The 25,757-nt window shown below is 47.6% G+C and overlaps 4 protein-coding genes across 4 annotated transcripts; 2 read left to right on the forward strand and 2 right to left on the reverse strand.

The window, feature by feature from the left end:
- The first annotated feature begins 5,596 nt into the window (after window positions 1-5,596).
- F4807DRAFT_435096 (uncharacterized protein) lies at window positions 5,597-10,091 on the forward strand. Its single transcript, XM_047998855.1, has 5 exons — window positions 5,597-6,274; window positions 6,332-6,386; window positions 6,449-8,030; window positions 8,103-8,218; window positions 8,302-10,091. Exons 1-5 carry the CDS (start codon window positions 6,205-6,207, stop codon window positions 9,431-9,433), a joined length of 2,955 nt encoding a protein of 984 aa, XP_047851790.1. The 5' UTR covers window positions 5,597-6,204; the 3' UTR covers window positions 9,434-10,091.
- Window positions 10,092-10,107: 16 nt separating this feature from the next.
- On the reverse strand, window positions 10,108-11,698 carry F4807DRAFT_182299 (uncharacterized protein). The gene has a single exon (XM_047993590.1). It carries the CDS (start codon window positions 11,550-11,552, stop codon window positions 10,410-10,412), a length of 1,143 nt encoding a protein of 380 aa, XP_047851791.1. The 5' UTR covers window positions 11,553-11,698; the 3' UTR covers window positions 10,108-10,409.
- A 1,370-nt stretch (window positions 11,699-13,068) lies between these two features.
- On the reverse strand, window positions 13,069-15,206 carry F4807DRAFT_182416 (uncharacterized protein). The gene is made up of 3 exons (XM_047993591.1): window positions 15,005-15,206; window positions 14,405-14,953; window positions 13,069-14,341 (listed from the first exon to the last, which is right to left on the reverse strand). Exons 1-3 carry the CDS (start codon window positions 15,113-15,115, stop codon window positions 13,112-13,114), a joined length of 1,890 nt encoding a protein of 629 aa, XP_047851792.1. The 5' UTR covers window positions 15,116-15,206; the 3' UTR covers window positions 13,069-13,111.
- Window positions 15,207-15,309: 103 nt separating this feature from the next.
- On the forward strand, window positions 15,310-21,052 carry F4807DRAFT_435103 (uncharacterized protein). Its single transcript, XM_047998856.1, has 8 exons — window positions 15,310-16,077; window positions 16,147-18,979; window positions 19,149-19,652; window positions 20,003-20,312; window positions 20,393-20,474; window positions 20,528-20,609; window positions 20,664-20,760; window positions 20,856-21,052. The coding sequence occupies exons 1-4, from the start codon at window positions 15,639-15,641 to the stop codon at window positions 20,307-20,309; spliced, it is 4,083 nt and encodes a 1,360-aa protein (XP_047851793.1). The 5' UTR covers window positions 15,310-15,638; the 3' UTR covers window positions 20,310-20,312; window positions 20,393-20,474; window positions 20,528-20,609; window positions 20,664-20,760; window positions 20,856-21,052.
- Window positions 21,053-25,757: the final 4,705 nt, after the last annotated feature.

Below are 25,757 nucleotides of genomic sequence, written 5' to 3' on the forward strand. Positions count from 1 at the left end.
ATGATCTTGGGTGCATTCCTAATGGATATTATTATGAAATGTTTATATTCTTGGAATTACCGAAGCCTGATTGGATACTCATGTACGTGACCGTCGTATGAGGGCTTACGGTCGCCACATGGTGTCGACATCGGTAGCATAATCCCGTAACCCAGTAACGACTTTTCACTTAGTCTTTCCGCAAATCCCGAGGAGGTGGGTAACTAACATCGTTTAGAACTGAGCCATTTAGATGAGGATGAGTCAACAATGTCAACGAAAACAGACATCGGAGCCGAACAGTGCAGCTCTTTCCATAGAAACCCGTATCGGGATACGATAATGACAGAAGTGTTCGGGGAAGATCACTATCGTTTTATCCGATCATGCTGGTGCCGGTCGTAACGGTCGTAAACATTCTACAATAGGTACATACCTACCGATTCTCTTTGATATCGGCGACATTGAAGGGTAGGTAGCCAAGGGATATAGACTACCTAATGGATTTTCTCATCCTCGTAGGTTATCTTAATATTCAAGCCATTGTTGATGGATGATATTGTAACAAGACCTTTCCTTATGAAACACTCTCGTGATTCTCCGGAATGGCTCTCGGCATTGACTCTAAGCTCCCAGGAAAAGTTGGGGGTCCGGGATGGGCTATTCGCCCTGCCGTCTTAGCCGGAGCCCGGCGATGGCAACAGAGACCGCCGAGAGGGACGAGTATGCCGATCTCCTGATTACGTGTCAATGAGCGAAGAGTGGTTGCGTGCTCACAGATAAAGACGCTGCACTGAAGCGGGCATATCTTGAAACGTCAAACACCTATATCCCGAAGGATCTCCTCCCGCACCACCAAGACAGAGGATCTCAACATCCCAGAGTCGATCATGAGCTTCCAGGCCTACCAGACCTACCTACCACGTTCTAACTAAGCTGTTTATGGATTCCTATAGCATCATGACCACCACCACAGGCAACCTTGGTAATCTTTTTCTCAGCCCTGCAGATCATCTTATGTGAAGGAGATGCAGCTCTGGTCGCCTTGCGCAACATCGGCCGAGACGAACTCCATCTAGGATCAATCGAACGATCAAACCGAAAATAGAAAGATGGATATTATTCTGATTGCCGTTATCTCGCCCAGCTCGCCCTAAGGGTCTAGATTGATGCCACCAAGTATGGATCTAGGCTAACATCCAACCGATTTACAACGTATAACAAGGATACTAACTTTTGACAAGCCTCATTTACCTTTCGAGAATAATCAATCGCGGGATGTAGTTCGGGGATACTCATATTCCGAGTTGGAGAAGGATTAATAGGCAATTGGCTGGGCGGCTTGCAGGAATACAACGCGGCGCGATCATATCAGCAAGATGGCTAGCCACATAGCCCACAATCTCTTTCGGGTTGTAAAACCCGAATCGATACACATTACGACTGAGGATTCATTCAAACCGTGGGATGAGTAGTTATCGTTGAATACCGCTTGTCAGCTCTCTCTTATTGCCTTTTTCTTTGACCTACGTACAGCATGACTGCCGACCTAGTATCCCACCCCTCGTGACTCGCACAGAGTAGGTACTCAGCGTCGTCATATTTACGAAGGCAATCATTCTTCGGGACCGGAGGCATAGCCCTGGGGGCCGTTACAACTCGGCACCTCGTTAGTATGAAGACGAGGTATGGAATTATCGGACTATGTTGCACGGCATCTGCACGAAATGCGGCGCCGACGGCTAATCTTTCATGCCGAAATAGCGTCATTCTTGCCCTCACATACTGAAATGGTCGGTTTGGAAATGATGGCCCTGCTGCAGAGCGGTTGTGTACAGTGCCCCTTGCTTCTGCCTCTCAGTCGGAGCGCTGTCGGGAGGGGAGGTGGACGCAGAGAGAAACGAAGGCTCTATCTAGGTATGTGGATTATCTTGCTGTCTGGCTCCCCACAGACGCCACTGCAATTTTTGGAAAAGAAAAGGGCTGTGGTGCAACGAGTCCAGTCCCCATTCTTGTGATACCTCATAGCTTCTGCGTAGTACTACAGAACACACCAAGACTTCCAGATCCGAAGTTCTCGAATCACCGTAACTCCTGGATATTAGATTGCTCGACCTTGTAGCGGCCAACCTCCCTACCTCTATCCGTATACGAACTATTGAAAAAAAGGAGGAAAAAAAAGGAGAACACCACGAGATCAACCTCTTCGTGTCTGCTAGTCTGTTGCAATTCACCGACATCGCGGCGACGATTGCGGGACGGGAGTATGCTGACCCACTCACCATCTCTCCCTATGGCCAAAGGGATGAATTACGGTAGTGGCTACGGAATATGGTCCCGAAGCCTCCCACGCGTACTAACTCAACTAGGGGGATACCCTTATCCTGGACACAGGGCGGTTAGATCTTGCGCTATATCCACTATATCTCAACAGAAAAAGGAACCTTTGAGAATTGTGGCGTCGACGCTGAGACATCAATGAAATATATTCGCGGGAGCGGTTAGTAGGTAGGTCACCGCATTCCGGAGATAGCGTTAACTCGGCCTCCTTGGGCATATGCTACTTATCGAGTCGTATAAAGACGGGACAACCCACATACTAGATTAAACAAGTGTAATATCGATCTGCGGATAAGACCTCGGCCGCCGTGTGGTGGTGAATATTGCTTGCCTCTTCGGGTCTTGGCACCGGAGATCAGCACGGAGTTTAGCTGCAAGTTTGGCAGATCAGCCGGCCGCTGGTCACTGATCGCTGGCAAGCGAACGAGATAGAGATGCTTCTACATCGAGGAGGGAGCCAAGCACGTCACGACGCATATATGCAGAGAGAGCTCTTTCACCGGCGATACATGCAAACGAATGCTGAGCTGGCAAAAAGGGCGCACGTACGAGATACGCTTCAGCGTACTTATCCCTCTACGGTAAGGGGCGCCTCAGACCGTTGCATGAGAAAGGGCATCTAGGTTGTGCCGCCATGCCATGTTAGCTTCGCGCGAATCTAAGCCTGTGAGGCTGTATTGACACGAGCGCCCAGCTTCCCTAGACGGTCAAGGGGCCCCCTATAGAGTTATGCGGGAAGGAATTAGAGTCTAAAACAAGGTGTCAGTACTGTTGCAACTAGCGGCAACTAACCGTAGAGACCAGCGTAGTACTAGAGTAGGTAGACTTAAACCTACGATGAGGCGCTAATGCGAGAGCTGAAAAGAATATTTCCCGAAGCCAAGAGTGTGAATTACTTGAATTTCCTTGCTTGTGCTACATCAAGAATGCCTATGAGGACTACACGTTCCTGATAGGAGCGACAGCCAGTAATAGGGAGGGAAGGGAGCAGCCCTAACATGATTCTAGCTGGATGATGCTAAGATGTCTAACCTAAGAATAGACTTACGATGAAGGATTCGTGATCGTCGCGGACGAGTACCGATGCTAAGGAATGCTACCCTGACGTATCCATGGTTCTAAGGCATATATGATACGACAGGGCGACCCGACTACTCGGTTGCGCTGTCACTTTACTAAGACTAAGACTAGACCGCGACTTGGAGGTAGCGGGTTTTCCGAAATAGGTAAACTCCTTCAATTCGCCCGGTGTATTGGGTCCTGCTTGCATCTCCTATCATATCGCGGTAGAGATGAATATCTGACTGGGGTCATCTGCTAGATTGAGACCGTTGTTGGGAATTATCAACGTCGATCAGGGGTTGGGTTAGCAAACAAACGCTTTCCTAACCGCATTACCTACCTATATTGACTCATTCCATTTACTTTCTTCGAGACGTTGGATATAGTTGACCGTCGAATGACATTGAGATGTATTGAAGTATAAATAGTGCACGGGTTGAAACGTTTGTCAGCACGACGTCGCACAGACAGTGTACTTGCAACGCAGTCAAAGGTGTCGAGAGTCGAGACCGTGCTTTTCTTCTACACACAGACATTCAGGTGGTAATCAAACTCAGAGTGAGAAACGAAACCGTTGCGACTTTATGATTCGAGCAGACAGGATTACTTACATGTGCTTGATAACGTAAAAAAGGCAAAAAGTCTTGGTGCCCTCCATTATTACGTACCTCTGCAACGGTATATGAAAGTCACTAGTATGTACGTCGTGATGTCTGAGACCAGACTTAAGTCTATTTCAAGGAGGCGGGAAGCTAGATTGTAAGCGAATAGAAGAATAATAAAGAAAAGTCCTGGATAGCCTTTAAGATTTCTTGAACCGCAGCCATAATGCCCTAAATGGTCAATACCTGGAGGGCTGATGCATGATAGAGGCGCGGAACAGGACACAGCTAGCTGTTACCTGGTTCACATATGTAGGTACCTATTAAGTGCGCGTCCATATTACTGACTAATAAACCGGAGTTAAGAGGTGAGACCTAGATCATACTACTATATGAATCCGGTTAGGTATTTCGTCATGAAGCGAACCGACGCTTCTAGGTGCTTGGTAGGACTGAGCTGAGGATTTCCTTCGAAGGTGAATTTATCGCTCAAATCCTTTGATTCGCGATGATGCTTATCGTAAAAGTCAGATTACAGAGGAAGACGGGAAGAAATAGTGAAAAGGAAGATAGAGAATAATAAGCTGAGCTGTGTGTTCGCTACCACCACCCCGTAGGGTTTCATTGGGCGATTTCTTCGGCCCTAGACGCGCAGATCTCGCTGCAAGTCTCGGTACTAAGAAACCCTGCACCACGAGTTTGATCTTACTTCCCAGCTTCCAAGCCTTCCAAGCCTTCCAACCCTCCTTCGTAGGCCCAACTAGGCCCACCCTGATCGCTATCAGCACAGTCTTTCCCGACTCACCAAGCCTCGAACGGTCCTCAACCAACTACGATCGTATCTCACGCGAGAGGAAGAAGCCATGGCTTCGTGGGTCTTTATCTTTTCTCACACGCTTACTCGCGCCTTCGGTTGATTAACCTTTGGATGACAGCGTTGGATGGCCCCTGACGCCATCGTGCCTTCGTCCTACCGCTGTCAACTGGATTCGCCACGAGTTGATTCCTGTGAATAGACATATAGAATAGGACCTAGTAGGTAAAACGATTCGAGCTCAAACGCCGTAACCAATCAATGGCCGTCGAACCCTGATGTCCCCTGAGGTCCCCTATCAAGGCAAGATATTTCTTCATCGAGAGTAGCACCATACATCCATCCTCCTACCACTCTGCTGCTCTAGTCGGTATACACGTAGAAGCACGTAATGTATGAATCGGTCGAAGCTTTGGCTAGTGCCGCAGGACATCATTCACAATATTTCTATTCCGGCCCAGGTCTTGGTTGGTTTCCGTCTCCCTGGTAGAGATCGGGTTACAATGCTCCAATAAGCCTATGCAAACTCAGAGACTCGCATTAGCTCGGGGAAAGCAGCTTTATTCTCTCGCTATGCCTGATGCCTACGTGTTAGTCAACCCTTCAAGATTCGTCTCGCTGCCTCCTGAAGGATGTCTGTGTTTCTTCTCACCCACATCATCGTTATATTGCCCCGCCATCCCATGGACAGGGGCCCCAAAAACCACCACAGCGTACCTGGTCGAGTATTTGATGGCGGCTGAAAAATGTCTAGGCTAGGCCGGGCAATTTGTGTGTCCCACGGCCCCCCCCTTGTCTGAGAAGATACTTCCCTAGTTACATGCAACCGTAATCCTCGTTTCCGAGTGGCAGGGACTGTGCTGGCTAAGGCGGTGCAGCTCTCATCCTACTTCCTTGTCCACATACACTACACACACTACACTACACTTTACTTTGTACTTTTCCACATGGGTAATCTCTTGTACCCTTTTCGAACTTGCTTAGCTTTCCCGAGTTGAATAACCTTAGAAGACCTTTTCTCATATTTAGAAAGCCGTAAACCCGGAGAAGGTCTGATTCATGCACATTCGATGCTTTCCCGTGTACATGTAATATCATTATGCACATTGTTAGAATTTACTTGTCCTCCTAAACATACCCAACCCGATCTCTCTAACCCCCCTGCCTCTTTCCTAAGCCCAGCATCCAATATCTCGTGCCTGGCGCCCTTTGAATTCTTCTTCTCACACACCTAGTATAGACAACCTTTCCCGTTTTTGCTCTTTCTTCAACTACGAAGTTGTTTCCTCTGTGGAAGATTCTTGAATGCTTGTTGGAGTTTGCTACGAATACCCGATACACTTTTGGCATGAGCGAGAGCATAGCAGGATATCACTTTCATTCTTCTATCTGACCTAAGTAATCAAGATGGTGTTTTGTGCGTACTGCGGGAAGAGCTTCACACGAAAGGAGCATCTAGAGAGACACATACCGAGCCGTGAGTAGTATCTCACTAGCTCAGCAAGCGGACAGAAACTGACGCCAACCACAATAGATACAAATGTAAAACCGCACCGATGTAGTGCTTGTCAACTCTCCTTTGCTCGAAGGTCTGCTTGTTGCCCCCTCTTCGACATAGTCGTCGTCTCTTATACTTACCTTTTGATTACAGGGACTTACTTCAGAGACATCATTCCACATACCATGAGGCGAGAGATCCTATGGAGCCTCTTCCCGGCGGTGTCCCTACAGTAGCGGGGCGGACGCCGATTGCGTGCCTCAACTGCGCACAGGCTAAGACGGGATGTGATAAGAGAGTACCATGCGCAAGGTGCGCGGACAAGAACCTCGAATGTCAAGCGCGGTTTGCGCGGCGCTCATCAAAAGCTGCTATGCGAGCCGCACAAGCAACTGCTGCCATGAACAGCAACCACAACCACAGTCACAGCCATAGCCATATCACCTTACCACCTCAGCCTTCAACTCAACCTCAACCCTCGCCGCCCACATCAGCAACAACGGTCAATCCCGCATTCATGGACATAGATCAGGGCACGCCCAAGCAGGATCCACCGATAAAGGCATCAATGTCACCCGAAAACAGCAACCTTATGACGATTGACCCACGAATACAGCAACACGAAAGCCCGATCAAGAAGAATTCGCCGGCGAATTCTCATACGAGTAACGACGATTTCCCATCTCCGCATCCTAGAGTAGAGGGCCTTGACGACTTTCTCCAGTTAAGTAACGAATTCATGCCGCAGGAATCAAACTACCAGGATATGCTTGTGTGGTCAGAGTATCCGCTGGATCTTGACAACATCTACACTAGCAACATGCCTCTTACTCAAACCGACGTCCCCATGCCTACCTTCGCGGAACTTAGTGACATATCATCTAATTCGGAACATATGAGCTCTTCACGGGGATCTATCCATACGAGAAGCACCAGCATCATGTCTACGGCGGATTTCGAACCAGTTCCGAAAGCAGTTGATATGAGCTTAAACACACCTACTGACACTATGATACCTGAGTTCGAGGTTGTCATTGCGGCCGAGGCTGCATGGCCCTTGGCTCGATGTAACCCTCCCATATTTTCAGGCGCATGTCCGAGAACAGCAATCGTTCACTTAGAGTGCTTGGAGCAGAAGTCGAGACACGAAGGTACTTGGAACGCCCTGGAACAACATCTGGAACAGGTCGACTGGGACGCCGCCGACTTGGCTTCGGTCATACCTATGACGTCCCGTACTCGCGACAAGATGCTCGCGATAACGCAAACCTTTCTCCACAAAGCCCTCGAGATCCACCGTGGGGGCGTAAATACGCAGAACAAGGCATTCGCAAGCCCCAGGCTGCTCAGTTTCCTGGTCCTCCCGCCTTCGAAGATACTGGAATACTTCTTACGTAGCTACGTTCGAAATCTTTCATTTTTTTACTCGCTAGTTTCGACCGGCTGTGTGGACCCCAACGAGATGCTCCAAAACAACCAGGCGGCCGCACTCCTTGTCTTGCTCATGATTGCTCAAGGCGCGTCGGCAGTCCCTACGGCTGAAGCAAGGGCTCTCTCAGCCGGCCTGATTGAGACCTGCCGCATATCGCTATTCGACATCATCGAAAAAGACATTGAGATGTGTGCTGACCCCACCGCCCTTCGATGTGCCCTACTCTTCACGCTACTGGGTGCTTGGAGCGGTGACAAGTGGCTCATGGATATCGCTATGGGACAACGTGGAATGTACCTATCGGTGAGCATCTGAACAGCCCTAATCTCTCTCTTTTGACGGTGAGATGCGGTTTCTAACTAGTGACAACGCTAGATGCTAAAACATGCGGGAATGTTTGAGTCCCAACCGTCTATGATCCCATCTTTCAACAGCTCGACCAATGCAGAACTCCAGTGGCGTTCTTGGCTGCACCGGGAATCTCAAAATAGGTGTGTTACCGACGCTCTCCCATTCCATACCGCAATTTCCCACCAATAGTCTTATGCAAGCCCGCTGATCCCCTTTCTAATAGGCTAGTGTACAACTTCGTCATGGTCGATCAGGAACTGAGCTTGTTCCACGATACGGCCCCTATGCTGTCCACCAGCGAGCTCTGCGCCCCCTTGCCGGGTCCCGAGCTGCTGTGGATGTCGGCTAACGCAGATCAATGGGTCGCCGCCGTGCAGTCCATCTACGGATGCACGGCCAACGTGAACCCGCAGCTGCTCACGACCCCCTCCCTCACGCCGTCGCTCTACGACCTGTTCCAGGACCTGCTCAACGACAACCTGTCGCGGCGGCAGGGCAGCCTGACGCCGCACCAGATGCGGCTGCTCCTGCACCCGCTGCAGTCGTGCCTCTACCACATCACGCAGATGCTCTCCTGCTTCCCCGACGTCATGAGCGCCCGCCGCCTCGGCAACGGCACCCACATCAAGAACTCGTTCGAGTCGCGCCTCAACGAGATCCAGGGCCTGCTGCAGAAGTGGTACGAGCTCACCATCACCCACCACAAGTCGCACCCGGCCTGCGCCATCACCAAGACCAACCTCGTCCTCTACCACCTCATCTCCCTCAACGCCGTCACCAACTTCCCCGAGATCGAGCGCCTCGCCCGCCGCGACGACTTCGACGGCTCCTACTGGGAGCTGTCGCTGCGCCACAAGCGCTGCGTCTACCAGCGCGAGGAGGCCATCTTCCATTGTGGCCAGGTGTACCGGCTCTTGCGCTCGATGCCAAGAGACAGGAGGCCCAGCTGGTGGGGCGCCGCCGTCTACCGCGCCGCGCTTATCCTTTGGACCGACAGCGTCTCCCGCTTAGACCCTAACTTCCAGAAGCGGGACGAGTCGGGCCCGCCCGTCGCCGTCGACCAGGTCACGCCCGAGGACCCGGCCGTCATCGCGTACCTGTGGAGCGGCGACGGCGTGCCGGTCCTGTCTGTCGGTGCAGGTGCGGGTGTAGGTGCGGGCGCGGGAGCGGGCCTGAGCTTGGAGAAGCCAGCCGATGTGCTCGAGTACGCGGTCAAGACGCTCGAGGATGGCGTCAGCTCGCGCCTGAGCGATGGCATCCGCCGCAAGCTCGTCGCCCTCGGGAGTAACTGGCGGACCGACGGTTTGCCTAGCGCCGCGGCTAGCGTGCAGGCCAGCACCGCGAGCCTGTGCTAAGCACCTTAAAAGCGGGTGGAAGCTTCAAATGGATGGGTTTAAACCCGGGACCTAGCCCTATCATACCTATCATATCATCGGCGACCTGCATAGGTACCGGTACCTACCTACTTAGGTATCTACCTTTACCAGGATACGTACTTACTGGAGAGGTAGTCATGGACGACTTATCACATATCACATCATTCGCATTGTTGCCATTTGAAAAAAAAGTTCCTTCGATGATATAACGTCTCTAATATTCTTCCTCCTTTTTTTTTTCTCTTTACTACCATAGCGGCAAAATGTGAAAGCCAAGAATGATTTTCGCGCTAAAATATTTTTAAAGTTTTAAATTATTATTACCCCGCCATGTACTACCCCACATTATTTCAGTGCAAAGGTACATATACGTACAATAATCATTTTAAATATTAATAATCATTTGAAGCTTATGAATCATTTTATCTTTTTTTTAGAAAAGTCCGCCGAAAAAATATTCATTTCCAAGATTCCCCCCATAAGTGTATAAACGCTAGCGTCTTTTATTTCTTATACCACATATATGCACATAATGCAACCATGGTTCAACACAAGTATCGCAACAAAACCATTATGATCCCGGCCTTCAACCACATGTTAGTAATAAAATATTAAAGCTGATGTACCATTTACAAGACATTTAAACATATCGCAATATTCGCAAAGCTCTGCATATAAGTGTCCTAATAACTGTTCCGCGATGAGAACATCTTGTTGTTTTCACGTAACAGTTCTAAGGCTCGCGAGGAGCAAGTTTCGCAAATGTCAATGTAATTCATTTCACCATAGAGGCCGTACCCAGTTATACTAAACCTTGATTCTATTTCTAAGAAAAGCGTTGAATTTCCTTAACCATTATCTGCCATACTCCCAATTATACCACACCCTCTGCATATACCGAATTCGTCAAGCTAGCCCTTGCAGCCATTCTTGTGTTGATCTGTGGTCGGTCGCATCAGGAGAACAATACCAGCTTATCATCCTGAGGCATTCCCGAGTGTTTGATGACATCCTGAAATTTCTGTTTCATGCTAGCGGTAGCCTTGCGCATGATCTGCGGGGGGGTCGCATACCAACATTCATACAGCGCTTCCCTAACATCTTCTAGACTCATGCGTCGCGTGTCGTAGCTGCTGGACAGGTGTTCCTGCATCCATCGAAATATGTCCAGCATGGGATTGAGATCAAAAGACTTGCTCGGAAATCTCAATGCTCCGATCTCTAGCTCAGACATGCGCAGCCTGGTTTTCATGTTGAACTCCTGTTCGCTTCTGTCCAGTGCAACAATACCTTCCGGATGATCATTGAGAAACTTGTGGATGAGAGGGACGATATGCCGTATGTAGTCGTCTGCTGTGATGCTTTCATGTCTTTTTGGCCAGATAAAGCAAGGGCCTGGACGGTTTCCAGTAAAGCAGCCCCATATCATCCATCCATGGCCTCCTCCTTGGAGGAGATCCCACTCAACAGGATCTTGACATTGGTGGATTACTTTCCAAGACGGATGTATCGGATTCGTGTGTGCCCAAGCCTGACCCGTAAAAAGCACGTACGGGTCGCCCTTTTCAGACCAGTCGCGCTGTTTCGGGAACTTCTCCAAACAATACCTGGCAAACCCCACGCGTATATTCAGTTCTTGACGGTCAATGGGAGAAGGGGTAATAGCGGTAGTACGCCGATAGCCAAGGCTTGTCAAGGTCTCTACAATTAGAGAATCGCTACAATCCCAGAGATCTTCGAGATAGAACCGTAGGTCCTCCCATGGTATACGATGATGACTGTCGTCCTGATCCATGAAGGACTTTACTTGAGCCTTGATCGTCTCAGATAGTCCATGATAATCCTGGCGACGAGTCGGGGGCTCTACACAAACTCTCTCGACATCTTCTAGGAAATATCCCAACTCGTCTGAAATCTTCTTGTGTGTCCAGTTGGCAGTATGATGTAACGTGCGCACCATAAAACGCTGCTCACGATTCAACTGTGGCCAGTTCTTGTCAGGCTCGTTCAAATACTCACAGTAACAAGTACCGTGAGGAATAATTGGCCGCTGGATAGCCGGAGAATGTTGTGATTCCGTTTCCTCTGGTTGAGACATGATTTTGGAGATCCTTATGAGAAAGAACTGTCTGTCGTGCGGTGGGTTGAACAAGACAGAACTTGTTTTTGAGGAAATAAAAAAATGTGACTGTGACTGGCATGAAATTGTGTCTGCCTGTAGTAAAAATTGTCACTGTTGCTGGGGGACGAACGTCTGTAGTAAAAGTTGTTCACCTCAATTAAAATGCCACCATCGGGTTATATTACCGCTATTGTCACTTTATGCGAATGGTAACATGATGAAAATACTATCATGATCGCTTTCACGTCAATATAGAAGTAATGATATATTTATTCATATAGCATATGTGCAATGTAGGTGCGTAATGCAAGTTTATATCGGTCTATGGAAAATGCAACCTCTTGCTTGTAAACTATCAGATATGGCTTACTATCACCAACAAGAATTATCAAGTTACTTCGTTTATATCTTGATAATAATCGAGCGGCTTTTAACTTCTACGTAATGGAACTAGGTACCTTGTCGAACCACAACGGATTATATTTCTCCAGTCTGTAATGTGGTGGTATTATTAAAGCACATCTCCGCCTTCATAACACCAGCTCAAGCAAATGGACCGCTCTTAGACGTGTAGAAAAATAAGGAATATAACTTGAGAATTATGATGTACGATTTAAATGTGACCGTTCAATGGTTGATTCAGTTGATGGGTTAGATAACATGTTAATATGAAAAGGGGTATTAAGTAACAGCATCGTTGGTGTTTAACGCTTCTGTAATACATTAATATAACACGTATGAATGACGAGGATAAGTCAATATGTTCAATCATATTGTTAATGTCAGTAACCAGCTTCCCGAAACGAACCATGATATTAATGGTTGTTAATTCAACTACTTCAGGGCTTAATGGACCATCTGTTTTCATAACCCCATTTCCTACTACATGTGATCTAATATTCTTATGATATTCTACCTGCTAGAAATCCATGAGCTTAGAGGCATGGGAGTGAGCCTATCGAACTATGGTGATGTTGTTGTCGGTGAACTTACATTGATTAGCAAGTTACTAAATTGGAACCACAAGATTTAATAATAGCTACGGTCTTTATTCATTCTGTAACACTCCATATAACTAAGGCGATGCCATATTATCCTCTTGTATAACATGCTATATAACGATTACATCGTAGTCCTTGGCCATGAAACCATTGGAGTTAGTTGGTTGTGTTGTTTTATCCGCCATGCCCTGACCAGGTCTGTCTTGACACAGAAACACAACACACACGCACACCTGACAGAATGAAATTGTCGTCGAGTCTATGCTTGGCACACTTACACAGGTTAAATCCTGTAGTCGTGGGTTTATAATGGACATATGAGCGGTTTCATGTCAATTCCATGGTAAAGTGTTGTAACAACAGTTGTATTTCTAACTCGGACATTACCGAGCTTGCCATGCCATCACGGCCACTATCTAAGAGCATAAAAGGGAGTTGGTATAATTAATCCAGGTGATATACACCGTGGATAACGTGTAATTATTGGCTCTGGGAATGTAAGTGAGTCGCGGAGAAAACCTATCAATACGTGCGTTAGTGATATCCCGCACGGTATAACTGTGCCCTTTTGAGGTATATCTGAGAGGGACTATCCCTCTCATCCACAGTAGACTCAGTATCACTTTCACTGTCATATTCAAAGTCAGTACTGAAATCATCAAAATAATTCACTCGTACACCCTCCTCTTGACTAACCTGTCCTCCTCTTCGTCTCTTGCTTCTTCTTTGCGTAGTAGTATCAGTCTTACGCTTCGTCTGGGTTTGGGGTTTTATAACTGTCTTCGCCTTTCCCTTTCCTTTCGGTTTGCTGGTATCCTTGCCGCCTCCACGTGTATTCACGTTCTGAGGAGCTGGATTGATACCACTGTTGGGTGTAGGATTGCCTTCTGACCTAGTCCGTCGACCAGATTGCGGAGGCTCGGGATCTTCGTCTGACATATCATCTTGCTCGCCGTCTTCATCGACGGTGCCGGTGCCAGATTTGCCACCAAACACCACAGTACGGTCTTCCAATCCCTCGGCGTCATTATTCTCCTGCTGAGATCCTGCATCACCTCCATCAAGCCCGTCCGTATCATCGTCAACATTGTCATGAAGGCCAACTAAATCGTCATCGATGGACGCGTCATAGTTGTCTGGGCCCGACGGATCTGTCATGGGTGTGTCGTTTGTCGGGGATGCCTCAGCATCAGCCTTCTCCTGATGCGGCATCGCTGCTGGCTTTGAAGATGACTCTCCAGGGAAGGGAGGCTCGTCGTCGGAAAAGCCTTCGTTGGCTATGTCCAGTAATGTCTTTGCTTTAGGGGGCGCGGGTCGTCTACTTTCTTCCAGCTGGGATCGGTTGACCCAAGTAAATGTATCTAGTTCGATCCGATGGAACTTCTGGGCAACGCACATAGACTCCCACAGCTCTCCTATTGAGTCCCTCGCACTTGAGTCAGTTTTCCAACCTCGTGGTCTGTGGGGAATCATCTCCCAAGTTCGGCCGCTGTTCTTGTCCGCCTCGGAGCGGATTAGGGGGATAAGGGCAATGGTAAACCTAACAAATATGTTCGTCAAGTACCACAACGGCACGTTAGGTGTGCTGTAAAATGTCTTCTCAGCGTTCATGATTCGAAACGTCGAGTTTCCGTAGATAAAACGAATTGTGTTCGAATCCACTCTTCCCTTCAGCCATTCCTTCAGTTGAGCTAACTTTGCCGGATCCTTAGTATCCACTAACATAATCGTGGGGTAATCCTTCATCAATCTATTCACATGAGACTATGAATCGTTAATAAATATTCCAAGGCTCGTATATGAGCATGTTAGACCTCTGAGACTTACATATAGTCGCTCAAACAAGAAATCGTGTTTGAGTCCACCGTACAAGTTGAGGCAGTACTTGCGCAGATTCCGGAACTGGTTGGAAGACAGGTCTAGTTCCGGACACAATGTCTCTATAATCCAACCTATGCCCATACCGCAGCCAAAGACAATGAAGTGCTTCCGTAACTCGTAATCGCAATTGGCCTTTATGTTTAGGATCTCTTGATCGCTATACTTTCGGCCTCTACCGGCACCATCTTTCCACTGAAAGGTCACACTATGTTTCTTGTCGCCTGCGATGACCTTTGCATTCGCCCTTGTGAGAGGTAGGAAGAGCCGGGGATACTTGTCTTTGATGCTGGAATGTTCGTGAGATCCAGGTGTCGGGGGCTGGACTCTATCCGATGAAGCATTGTCATTATTCACATCCACATCTCCCGCAGTAGGACCTTGTATGTTCTCATTCATATCTCCTGTAGCAGAACCTTGCGTAGCCCCATCCGTCACAGTATCTGTCTCTTCCTGGAACGGATCGCTTGTATCCACCTGTCTGTCTGAGGTAGGAGTCTATATGTGTGATTAGAGCGAGGCCTCACCATCATAAGAATATAAACTTACATCTTTCGTTACTGTGCGGCGGCGTGAGGATGCCTGTCCTGGAACGGGAACCGGGGGTCCGGGGCGCCCCTTGGATGATCCACGAGCGTTGCCTTGAGAAGACGAAGGCATGTTGTGGATGTGTTGCTACGTTCCGTGGTTGATGCGATGGTAGAGGTACTTACGAGGGGTAATGTGGAATGTGTGATATGAGTTATACGAACTACGGGTAGTATTCGAAATGATGGCAGAGGGAAAGGAGAAACTGTATGATTGTCGGGTTGTAATGTTCCTCTTGACGTTTTCTGTTACTTTATGAAAAGGACCTGCGCTCAGTCGTATCAGCCGCCTGGGACTTCAGTGGTACGGGACGAGCTATAGCTGTACCAGGCAACCACCCGGGTAATGAAATACACCATCGCCTTGCAGATGGGGCAAAAAAAAATATAAAAACTAAGACAATACAAAATCAACAAAGTAAATCCTGCAATCTTTTTTTTTTCTGCATCTTCAAACATGCATTTCACAACACGCATCCCATAACACCTAATTACCAAAACACACACGCATCTCAACTCATCCATTATTTACGCGTCCTTGTGCGAAATACACAACTCGTTTAATTATCGACACTTGCTAGTGTCATTTTATTAAAATGGTGGGAAAGAAGAGAGGTATTACGACGGACGGACCTCTTCCAAGACGTCGCCGCCAACGCCGAACACTGCGCGGTGGCTATGAAGAAGTAGATGAAGATGAAGATATACGAGACAGCGGTAATAAAGGACCCCCAGCTGGAGATGTGAATGATAAACATACCCCTTTGAATGATGGCAATGACAACACGGATTCCCCTATAGGGTCCGGTGGCGATGATGGAGATATCCCTATGGATGGCGGCGGTGGCTCAGGTCCCTCTGGCGGCGGTGGTCCAGGTCCCTCTGGCGGCAGTGGTAATATAGACCCCCCCTCGAGCGACACAGAGAGCGATGATGATGTGCAGTCTGAATCTGATGCTGATGTCGCAATTCCGAGCATTGAGGATTGGAACGCGGATGGTAGTTATGTTTCTAGCAGTGAAGAAGAGGACGAAGGTTCGTATTCGTCATCATTATTTACGTTCATTTGCGGGGTATTTTGCTAACTCAGATGTTGTATAATAGCGATTATCAACCTAGATGCGGTCCGTTATGGCGATACAGAGGAAACAGTGGGCCGCACTGTACACTCCGCCTTGAAACCCTTAGATGTTGCTGGTGCTGCGACGTACGAGGAGATTCTCGATGACGATTTTCCTCCGATTGTTGCACAATTTGATGAGGACGAAGAAGAAGAGATAGAGTCATGTATAACCGTCGGCCATTCAGAAACAACGAGTGAAAGCTCTAACACGATACCCTCGTCAACACCACACACAACAACTCCCTCAACTAACCCTAACAGTGGCTCTGGTGGGGGCAAGGCACCCGACACATCTCGTCTCATGGAGATGCACCAAAATAAGTACATCGAGACGTCAATGTTCGAAAAGGCCCTCGCCATATATGCCAGTGTCAACGGAGTGAGTCGCAAACAATGGGCAGCGCTCCGGGAAGTCCTTCATATCATTCGTGATGACAATGGAAACCCAATCAGAGACATCATCAACCTTCCAAAACAACTCTCAACTCTAACTGAGCGTCTTCGTAAACGCTTACCCCTTATGAACATGCGCGAGGTTGACATCCCATTGAAGGTAGAGAAGATGCCTACAGAGACTCGTACCCGCAGAGCTAAAGCCATGGAAAAGTCGAAGCTGCGGGCTCAGGGTAAAGCTCCAGAACCTGCAAAAGCCGGGAATAATGATAAGGGTGCGGATGACGAGGAAACCCATACCATCACTACGAAGCTCACATTCTTTGATCCCCCAACCCTCATCAAGAACTACATTTCCTCTGATATCGCCAAGGATATACACTTCGGCCCAGCTATACTTGTGGATTACCCTACCGAGCTATACCAGTCTCACTGCTGGTCTGGCTCGGTCCGTACCTCCGGCGGTATATATCCACACCTTAAACACTCCGATGTTGCCATATTCCCGAACGACTGGGTATATTATCGCTGTGTCGAACCAAACTGCTTTTGTCACGAAATTGAAGACTATACTCCAGAGTCCCTCGACCTTCATATTGGACGAGTGTACGGCTTCGGGTGGGATAGGCGTACCGAATCCTGCACAAATAAAAGCGATAAAGTTCTAGCTCTACAAATCCAAGAGGCCCTCAAATACGAGAATAACGATCATCGGGTAAGAGACGTCGTCTTAACACCTCCCCACGATGAGAATGAGCTTATTCTACTCTCTACGGTTACATGCATTCCAGAGACCAGCGTATATTCTATAGTTGATGTCTTCTGCGACTACCAGTTCGGGGAAACTCTCGACAACCCAAACCCTCCACCTACTCGCACAGATGGAAAAAGGCTACCAAAAAAAGATATTCCGTTGCCAAAGTACCAGAATCCTCAGTTCGCGAAACAGGAACCAGAACACGAGTATTATTACGCTCGTCGCATGATTCGATTTGAACGAGAGACTGCGGGTGATATTGCCCCCACTAAGAAGACAGCCGTTCCGCTCTGCCACACCCATCCCATCCGTGCTGATCTTGAAATTAAGCATTACGGCAGAGACATGTTCGAGTTTGAATGGGATCAGCGTCGTCCCAATGCTAAACCTATCATATCCTTGCCGTTTCTCGCATTTATTGATGGGTTCGGTGTGTTCTCTAACTCATACCGATCACTGATGGGTTTCTATATCACTCCAGCCGGCCTAGTCGAGGAAGACCGTAGTCGCCCTGGTAATATTCTCCCTGTGGTTATCGGACCGCATGGCTCCGACTTTGGCGATGTTGTTAAAGCACTTGGTACCCTTGCAGATCTCGACAGAGGTGTTACTATGAACATCAATGGCGTCGACACGTTGGTGTGCGCGTTCGCCCTGTGCTACATAGGCGACATGCCTCAGCAATCAGAGAACTCTGGGTTCAAAGGACCCCGGGCTCATAAGTTTTGTCGTGGTTGCTACATTACATCTGGCAAGAGCAAAAAGTCGAATTCGACTCGCCCCGATAATGTGCTGGACTTTGACATCATCAAGCATGGTCGATTTCACCATCAGGTAAAACAGATGCAACGCACCATGGCAAACGAACACGTTGATGCAGCAACAAAGGACACATACGGTACACAATGGGGCATGTCCGACCCTTCTCCGTCGCTCGAGTTTATCTCGCCTACATTAGACCTGGTCCTGTCGCGACCATTTGACCCAGCACATTCAGAGTACAATGGGTTATGTAACTTGATGCATTTCTTACTCCGAGATGGTATACTAAAGCCTACTGCGGTACATGATTATACCCTGGCGTTCCGTATGTGGCCGTCACCGCCAGGTTCGCGTCGACTGCAATCCCCGAAACATCACCTGGCCAGTTACAACATGTCCGCTCATGCTATCTGGTCAATTATGGTCCCAGCTTTCTTACGAGATTGGTTGAAGCCCAGTCACATCAAACAATCCTTTTTCAAAGCGGCCAGCAACTTTGGTGACCCGGTCGATCTTATCATCGCTACATGTGTCGCCATCGCAAAGAGCAACACAGTCCTTGTAGGCTCAAAGGCATCGAAATCAGACCGTGATAATATGACGCACGTAGTCAAAAAGGCGAGGGAATTATTCACTCAATTGTGTATATGCGTTTGGGCGTCGGCGGGCTCGCGGGCAAATTCACTTGCATCGACCCGAGGCACACCTGCAGTCAACAAGGTTGCTGATATCGTCGATCAATTTGAAAACCGTCCTGGCGAGGCTGATAAGGGACGGTCTAATCAGTATGTCAATGATACCTCCAGACCAAACATTCATATAGCGGTTCATTATGATGCGCTTGCAGAGGAATACGGCGTTACTGTGAACTGCAACACACTCATAGGGGAAGATTTACACCGGCAAGTCAACCATTATCCTTTGCTATTATATGCTGCAACATGGTATAACACATCAATACTGCTCTTAAGCCCTTTCGTTTATGCTTATTCCCTCCCACCCTAACCCTCCTTTCTACTCGATATAATGCGCTTTCATGAGGTATCGATCATATTAACTTACGATAAACAGTTTTTTCAAGATCCACGTATACGAGACGAACTATTCAAACATTGAGTTCGTCCTGTTGATGAAAATCAACACCCGGCTATCACTTCGTTTCGTACTTCGCAATGCGTTTCGCGACGACGACCCCGGTCTCACTAATGAAATACAAGAACTATATCAGAAATGCCCTACCCTTTTCAAGAGTTCCCTTTCTCACACTGACCGAACCGAACTCGAAGATACACTCGAATCTGTTGACATTGAATTAGACGTGACGACGTCTGTGGACGATTCGCATATTGACACATGTATAATAAACCGCATCCCCACGAAAGAGGTAAGACGCATAACGCATCCGATATACGACAACAAACCCCTACCTACACGAGCCGCGAACCTACCCGTACCATTTACTGCTAACCTACGACTGGCATATTCCCGCGATTACGGCTACCCGGCTCACCATCCCACTGCATGGGATCCCAATGCAAAAGTTCAATGGGCCCGCAAGCTTGGGTTTACTGATAGGTACGTGCCTCCTTTCCCATGTCTTATTTTCGTCCTCCACTTCAACTTTACATTTCACATCTACACTTTGGTATGAGACCCGTATACTTCCACATTACACATGCCTCTACCTTTACGTCTCTCCATACGTCAATTTCCAAACGAATGCCCCGTTTATCACCAGTGGTGGTCTGCCTAATGCTGGATGATACCATAGGAGGTAGGTATACCTATAACCAGGCTATTGGTATCAGGTAACCGTTGACATGCTATATGCTGATATGTTCATGTTTTTATCTCCTATTCTCGCGATGAAAGCACTGTTTATCACCTCGCTTATTACAGATGATCTAATCCCACATCAAACGCAGGGCCACCAAAGACCGCTTGGTGTTTAGCCAAGGAGACTACATAAACTATGGCAGCCGTCATAAATTTGGTCGACTAGACCATATATTTCTGTTTGATGTTTACGGTGAAAGACATATTTTTGCTGTTGTCACTCCTCTGCGACGAGACGGCACACGAGACGCATTACTCGACCTCGAAATACTGCAGGAGTCAAACGACGACCCAATTATCATTGGCGTACCTCAGATTCAACCGACCAGGCCGTATCTAGTGCCCATCGACGGACTTGGAATCATTCTAGTGGATTGGTCAATCAAATGGTTGTAACATGTAAGTGGTTGACGTTTACTCGAAAGCGCTTGAACAGTAACATTTTGCTGACATTTCACTGACATTTCACATATCGAAAGCTGCAACATTCTAGGCCAACCATTCCGAATACGCCCGATCCACGAAATTTCCAAGCTATCTGCCTTAGTTTTGGAATTTGCAGTGAGTTTCCAAAAATCGCTAACAACCCATACAAATGTACTAACATTTTGCAGTGCTCGGAACCTTACGCAAACTTTATACATCTATCGACTTCGTCATAATGTCAACGCAATGTCGTACGACAACAAGGATCTGGTAAGTGCGAAACTCGACGCTATTATAAAGTATAACTTAATAACAGACGCATAGATGTATCGGCTTCCCATCGCATGTATCGCATGGGCGCCAGTACTAGGAAGACAATAGGTACTACTAACAACACCTAATCACGAACGGTGTCATACCTGTAAGTAAAGGAACCACTGCGATTTATGAAACCATTATGGGTTGCATAATCCTTTTCATTATAGAATGGCCCCTCTAACATAAAATGATTCTTAGTATAAAATGATTCTCTACAGTATAAAATGATTCTCTATAATACACAATGACTGTTTCCTACAAAATGGTTCTCAGTATAAAATGATTCTTCTTGCCATACAATGATTTTTTCGCCATAAAATGATCTCTTATCGTAAAATGATTCCTTATCGTAAAATGGTTTTCCTTATCACAAAATGGTTTTCCTATCATAAAATGATTCCTTACCATACAATGGTTCCGTATTGTAAAATGATTTTTAATGTTATAAAATGATTTTTAATGTTATAAAATGATTTTTAATATTAAAATGATGTAGATTTAATTCAATGTTAGTTATCGGTCCGGTGCATTTTAAACTTTAAGAATGATTGTTTGGTTCTACATATTGCCGCTATGGTACTTACCTACCCACACTTGCATAAAAGTATTTATTTACCCAAGACATTACACATATACAGTTGCGTTTGCGAATACTGGAAAAGGGGGGGAAGGGCATTACGCAGTCATGTTTGCGCTTGCACGCATATACCCACATAGGGAAATAAACGTGGGGATAGGGCTGAGCTGATGACGATACTCCACCACGTGAGGATTTTCTATTCTTCCATTCGTCGTGGTTACGACGTTTACCTTAGGTGTGCACCTTGGGAACAGGGGACTTACATCCAGGCGTTCGGTAAAGGGGGGTTTCCTGGGCTTGGGGGGGGGGCAAGCGGAATGGATAGTCGTACGCCGGGGCAGAACATGGTTTACACTACCTAGGTACGGATGGGCCCAAGGATATTACGTGTTACTGATGGGTCCTATTACTGGGGAATTCGGGAGAGAGGATAGGGTGCTTAGTTCTTCTGGCTGTTCTAGCCGTTCTCATCATCATCATCTACCCCTGGCTAGGGGTGGAGTAATTTCCGGCGTATATATGCTGCTTGCTTGAGCTTCCAATAGATCTTTGACTCAATACTTTTTTTTTGGACCGCTTCAAATCTCGCATGACTTGATCGCTCACTTGATCCCGTTTGTTACAACTTTATGTCCCGAGGTGTGTGACCTGGTGAAATTGCACTGGTTAGTAATCGGACAATCCGCGCGGGAATTTTCGTAACCGCACGTTATACCATATGTTTAGTATACAGCTTATGTAGATAAGATTAAGATTGCCCCTATGTTAGGGACTTTTAACGATCTTCTAGCTTCATCTTAGAGACGGCATAGTATACGATGCTTGCTATAGAACATGGATGATCACGCAAAGGCGTTAGTAATCACCATGTGGAATGACTATCCCTATGATACCATCACGTTCTCTTCATCAGCAAGCGCTTACATGCCTACCTAAGTAGGTAAGGAATATGCCAGATAAATTCAGCCTTAGTGGTTCGATCGTCAGCCATCAATAAGCTACCAACCTTATTTTCCCAACGTCTACGATGCGTAACATACCCCTATCAAGGGGTATGTTGATGTTTGTCCTAACTCCGAGGGCCATAAGCACCCTATACCTTATATCCCCGCGGGTCATCATAATCTTCTAGCTCCAGCCGACGAGACGATTTTACGATATGCGTTACTTACTTAGGACAGGTACCTAGGTAGGACAACACGTTTCGTGCCGACGAGCGGAGGGCCGCTTACTTGCTTCCGACCTAGCTGCAAGTGTCATTCGAGAAGAGGGAATAGAAGCTGGGTGGTAATTAGCGGGCGTCAAGCCACAATTTCCTATTCAGGGGGGGATGGGTGTTCGTTCTGTCTGCCTGTCACGGCTCTGTGAGGCTAGGTGCCTACCCGTTCCTCGTACGCGGGCCCCATATTGATTGATTGATTGACCTACCTAATCTATACCGTGTATATAGGTCGTACGTGCGTAATAAGTTGCGGGTGGGAAAGGGCCTGGGCTGGGCTCTGTCGTATGAGCTCGGGTTCGCACCGCCACCTTTAATGACATGACACCCTTCATCTTGGACGGCGTCGGCAGCTTTCCGCTGCGGTCGATGCTGCTAGCGATGTCGGTTCCCGCCAATTAGCGTGTGTGCGCTGCACAGCTTAGGTACCGGCCTGAGTACCTGTAGTAGGTGTTATTTTTCTATAGCTTGTTAGGTACGTGATGTAGCACCAATCATATTCTAGATAGGTGCGTATGCAAGTAGGGTCATCGACATGATACAGCTAATTGGCGGTGGTAGGTGGTGCGCATCTCCTAAGATTTTACGTCCAAGACGCGTCCATTCCGTCCATCCCTCTTCGCCTGCGTATCTATCCAATTGGCCTTAAAATTTCCGCACCTATACACGCTGACCTCAGCGTCCCTTTTCGGGATTTATCCCGCGCTGGTGGTTCCGCCCTGGTTGGTGCCCATGCTACCTTACGTGCTTGCATATCCAATATGCGGGTCAGACTTACTCACCCATGGCCATTAAGGCGGAAGACGATGCCAAGGAGTCTGTTCCAGATCTTTTATCTTACATCTCTGACCGGGGACGCTTATACGTAAGTCGGTCAGCTCGAACCCAGCTAGTTTTGTGACGTACCTCCAGATATCTCGACTATATCACTCACACCGGAAATAGCTGGAGTTCGGGCCAGCCCGTTCATGCCGTCCATGCCGTTCACCTATGTAGGTGGGACAGAAGAAGATGGGATGAGGCGTCTATATTGTTATGTTACCCCCACACTCGCGGAGTTGACGATACTACGGTTGTACCATGTCAGACGTTTCACCGTCGCACGCGAATCTAACCTAATATGCCAAGTTATTATTTTGACGTACCTTAGGAGTAGATAGTAAGAACATGGACATCGCTCAGTACGCGCATGAAAATAGCTACAATACCTAAGAATGCATGTAACTAATTTGTTAGTTTACTGATGCTTATCTCGGCTCGCCATTCTAGGATCAGCCGCGTTCTCTTTCCGATTCCTAAACGTGAGACATCATCTCAACATAGTAGAATTAAGATCATCGTCAATTATTGGATAGACGCATCTTATAATGTAGTACTAAATGCAATCATAGATATGTACTAATACGAAATATCTTGCTAAGCAGTCTCAAGCAAGACGATCCTGGGCCTATCCCTGTATTCGGATCGTTCAGTGTACCCACAGGCATCTACGGGGCAAGGAACAGGGGGCTCGGTAGCAAGGGGTACGGCTCCGGATCTTACCTAATGAGTATTGGTTGCCGAGACCAAGTTTCAATGCGGCTATGAGCTTAAACTGATCTCAATTCACCTTTGTTCACCAATATTCGTCATCTTCACCAGCAAGGCAAGGATGGCGATCATGGTCTGATGTGTTAGTCCCCGATCCGCTAGCCTTAAAGACTTACTCTCGTCGTGTTATCGTGGTTCTATGCAACCCTCTAGGTTAAAGAGATGGGATGGCGTCAGTGATATTGGTTACCTGGCCACGAGCCACGCGGCTTTACGATCGGGACACGAACGCTTCACTTTTTGATCGTCCCGAAAAGAGACATTGCGCATTACGCGACACCGCTCGCCTCGATGAGTCGGACCCGGTCTTGGACATGACGAAATGGGGAATATATGATATATCATCAACCGGTTTCTGTTTCTTTCATCTCCACTCAAAGGTATCGCGTCGGTCGTGGCAATTCTCAAGCATCTATATGTGCTCCGTACGTGTAAAATGTTAGCGAATGGATCAAATATAATGCCTACCTCCTATATCGAGAAAACATTGTCCTTATTAGCATAGTAGGCGCACCAAGATTTGGCCCCTGATCGCTTATCAGGCTGACTGCGCCGCAAGTGAGTTAAGCGAGTTGATGGCACTGTTATCAGCCAACCTCGCAGCCCTCGTCGGGTGCAATTCTGCATATTCGACATGGATTAGGTTTTCGATTCCGGGGAAGAATCGGTTCTGATCCGAGAAATGTCATACTGCCTTTTTCGCGACGCTTGTTAGTCAGCTGCTAGAGATTGAATCGTGTTTGCGCGCCGTTCAACCTCCTCAGATCCAAAGAATGAAATGTTCAGCTTACAAGAAGTTGATTCATCCTTCCTCATCCTTTATCTCACTCCTGTCAACTCTCTCTACCCGCCTTTTCACAGCCCCCAGAGTCAAAAAAATGATTCCAGTGGGAATATTTAAGACCTCGCGTCTCACAATTCGCGCTTATTTCCGGAAGTCCGTTGGGGCGTGACACTAACTTCCTCTCAGACTTTCTAACTTTAGTTAGGGCGCCGTACGATGACGATAACTTCCAGTGGGGTAACTAGCGCCAGTCAACGTGCCTCCTTACCACATCTTTGCTATCGCATCAGACGACCGTGCCGCAGAAATGTCCTCGACGGGCGAGCTTTCGTCCAAATAGGGGAATGTTGGTAAGAATCGAACGCTTTTAACCCGGACTCCAGCCAACATTTCGGTGATTGTAAACACATGTTCGGTGGCTTGAAACCCACCTCACCGTTGTAATTCGTATTGTCGCGGACCCGACGATCTGTAGGAATATCGGGGTCCGGCGTTATGGACTCCGCGAACGTCCCCTACTCAGTCCGCATTCTAGGACAGCAAAGCAGGGATGGGAAGTCTAGAGAGCCATTGAGGTTGCTGGCTTTCAAGCAAGGCGTCTATCAATGTCTTCCTATGTTCGTCCATTCCGTAGTCGCGACTCCGTTCTCCACGAGTCCGGCTGCAAAGCCCTTGGCCCGGATTGGCATAACATTGTCAACGTTTCGGAGCTCCTTGGGGCTCTATTCGCTATAAGAAATGGTTGAGAGGAGGTGCCCGAGTTCTAGAAGCTTGTAGGACACCATCCCTCTTTTCTCACATCTCGTTCCATCGAAACATATCTCGCTTTCCGAATCCTTTGGCTTGTGATATATCTCTCCTTTATACACGTTCCAACAGTCGTTACACCGGCACTCCGTAAACCATTTAATCGCATTTGTTTCCATC

The sequence above is a fragment of the Annulohypoxylon truncatum genome (assembly GCF_022578515.1).
Source record: "Annulohypoxylon truncatum strain CBS 140777 unplaced genomic scaffold F4807scaffold_28, whole genome shotgun sequence".
NCBI lineage: Eukaryota > Fungi > Ascomycota > Sordariomycetes > Xylariales > Hypoxylaceae > Annulohypoxylon > Annulohypoxylon truncatum.

Coding starts and splice junctions, on each gene's coding strand:
- F4807DRAFT_435096 (XM_047998855.1), top strand. CDS start 6,205: ATGGTGTTTTGTGCGTACTGCGGGAAGAGCTTCACACGAAAGGAGCAT. Junction 8,031..8,102: donor AACGTGGAATGTACCTATCG/GTGAGCATCTGA, acceptor TGACAACGCTAG/ATGCTAAAACATGCGGGAAT. Junction 8,219..8,301: donor CACCGGGAATCTCAAAATAG/GTGTGTTACCGA, acceptor CCTTTCTAATAG/GCTAGTGTACAACTTCGTCA.
- F4807DRAFT_182299 (XM_047993590.1), bottom strand. CDS start 11,552: ATGTCTCAACCAGAGGAAACGGAATCACAACATTCTCCGGCTATCCAG.
- F4807DRAFT_182416 (XM_047993591.1), bottom strand. CDS start 15,115: ATGCCTTCGTCTTCTCAAGGCAACGCTCGTGGATCATCCAAGGGGCGC. Junction 14,954..15,004: donor GCCGCACAGTAACGAAAGAT/GTAAGTTTATAT, acceptor TCACACATATAG/ACTCCTACCTCAGACAGACA. Junction 14,342..14,404: donor TCTTGTTTGAGCGACTATAT/GTAAGTCTCAGA, acceptor AACGATTCATAG/TCTCATGTGAATAGATTGAT.
- F4807DRAFT_435103 (XM_047998856.1), top strand. CDS start 15,639: ATGGTGGGAAAGAAGAGAGGTATTACGACGGACGGACCTCTTCCAAGA. Junction 16,078..16,146: donor CAGTGAAGAAGAGGACGAAG/GTTCGTATTCGT, acceptor GTTGTATAATAG/CGATTATCAACCTAGATGCG. Junction 19,653..20,002: donor AAGCTTGGGTTTACTGATAG/GTACGTGCCTCC, acceptor CATCAAACGCAG/GGCCACCAAAGACCGCTTGG.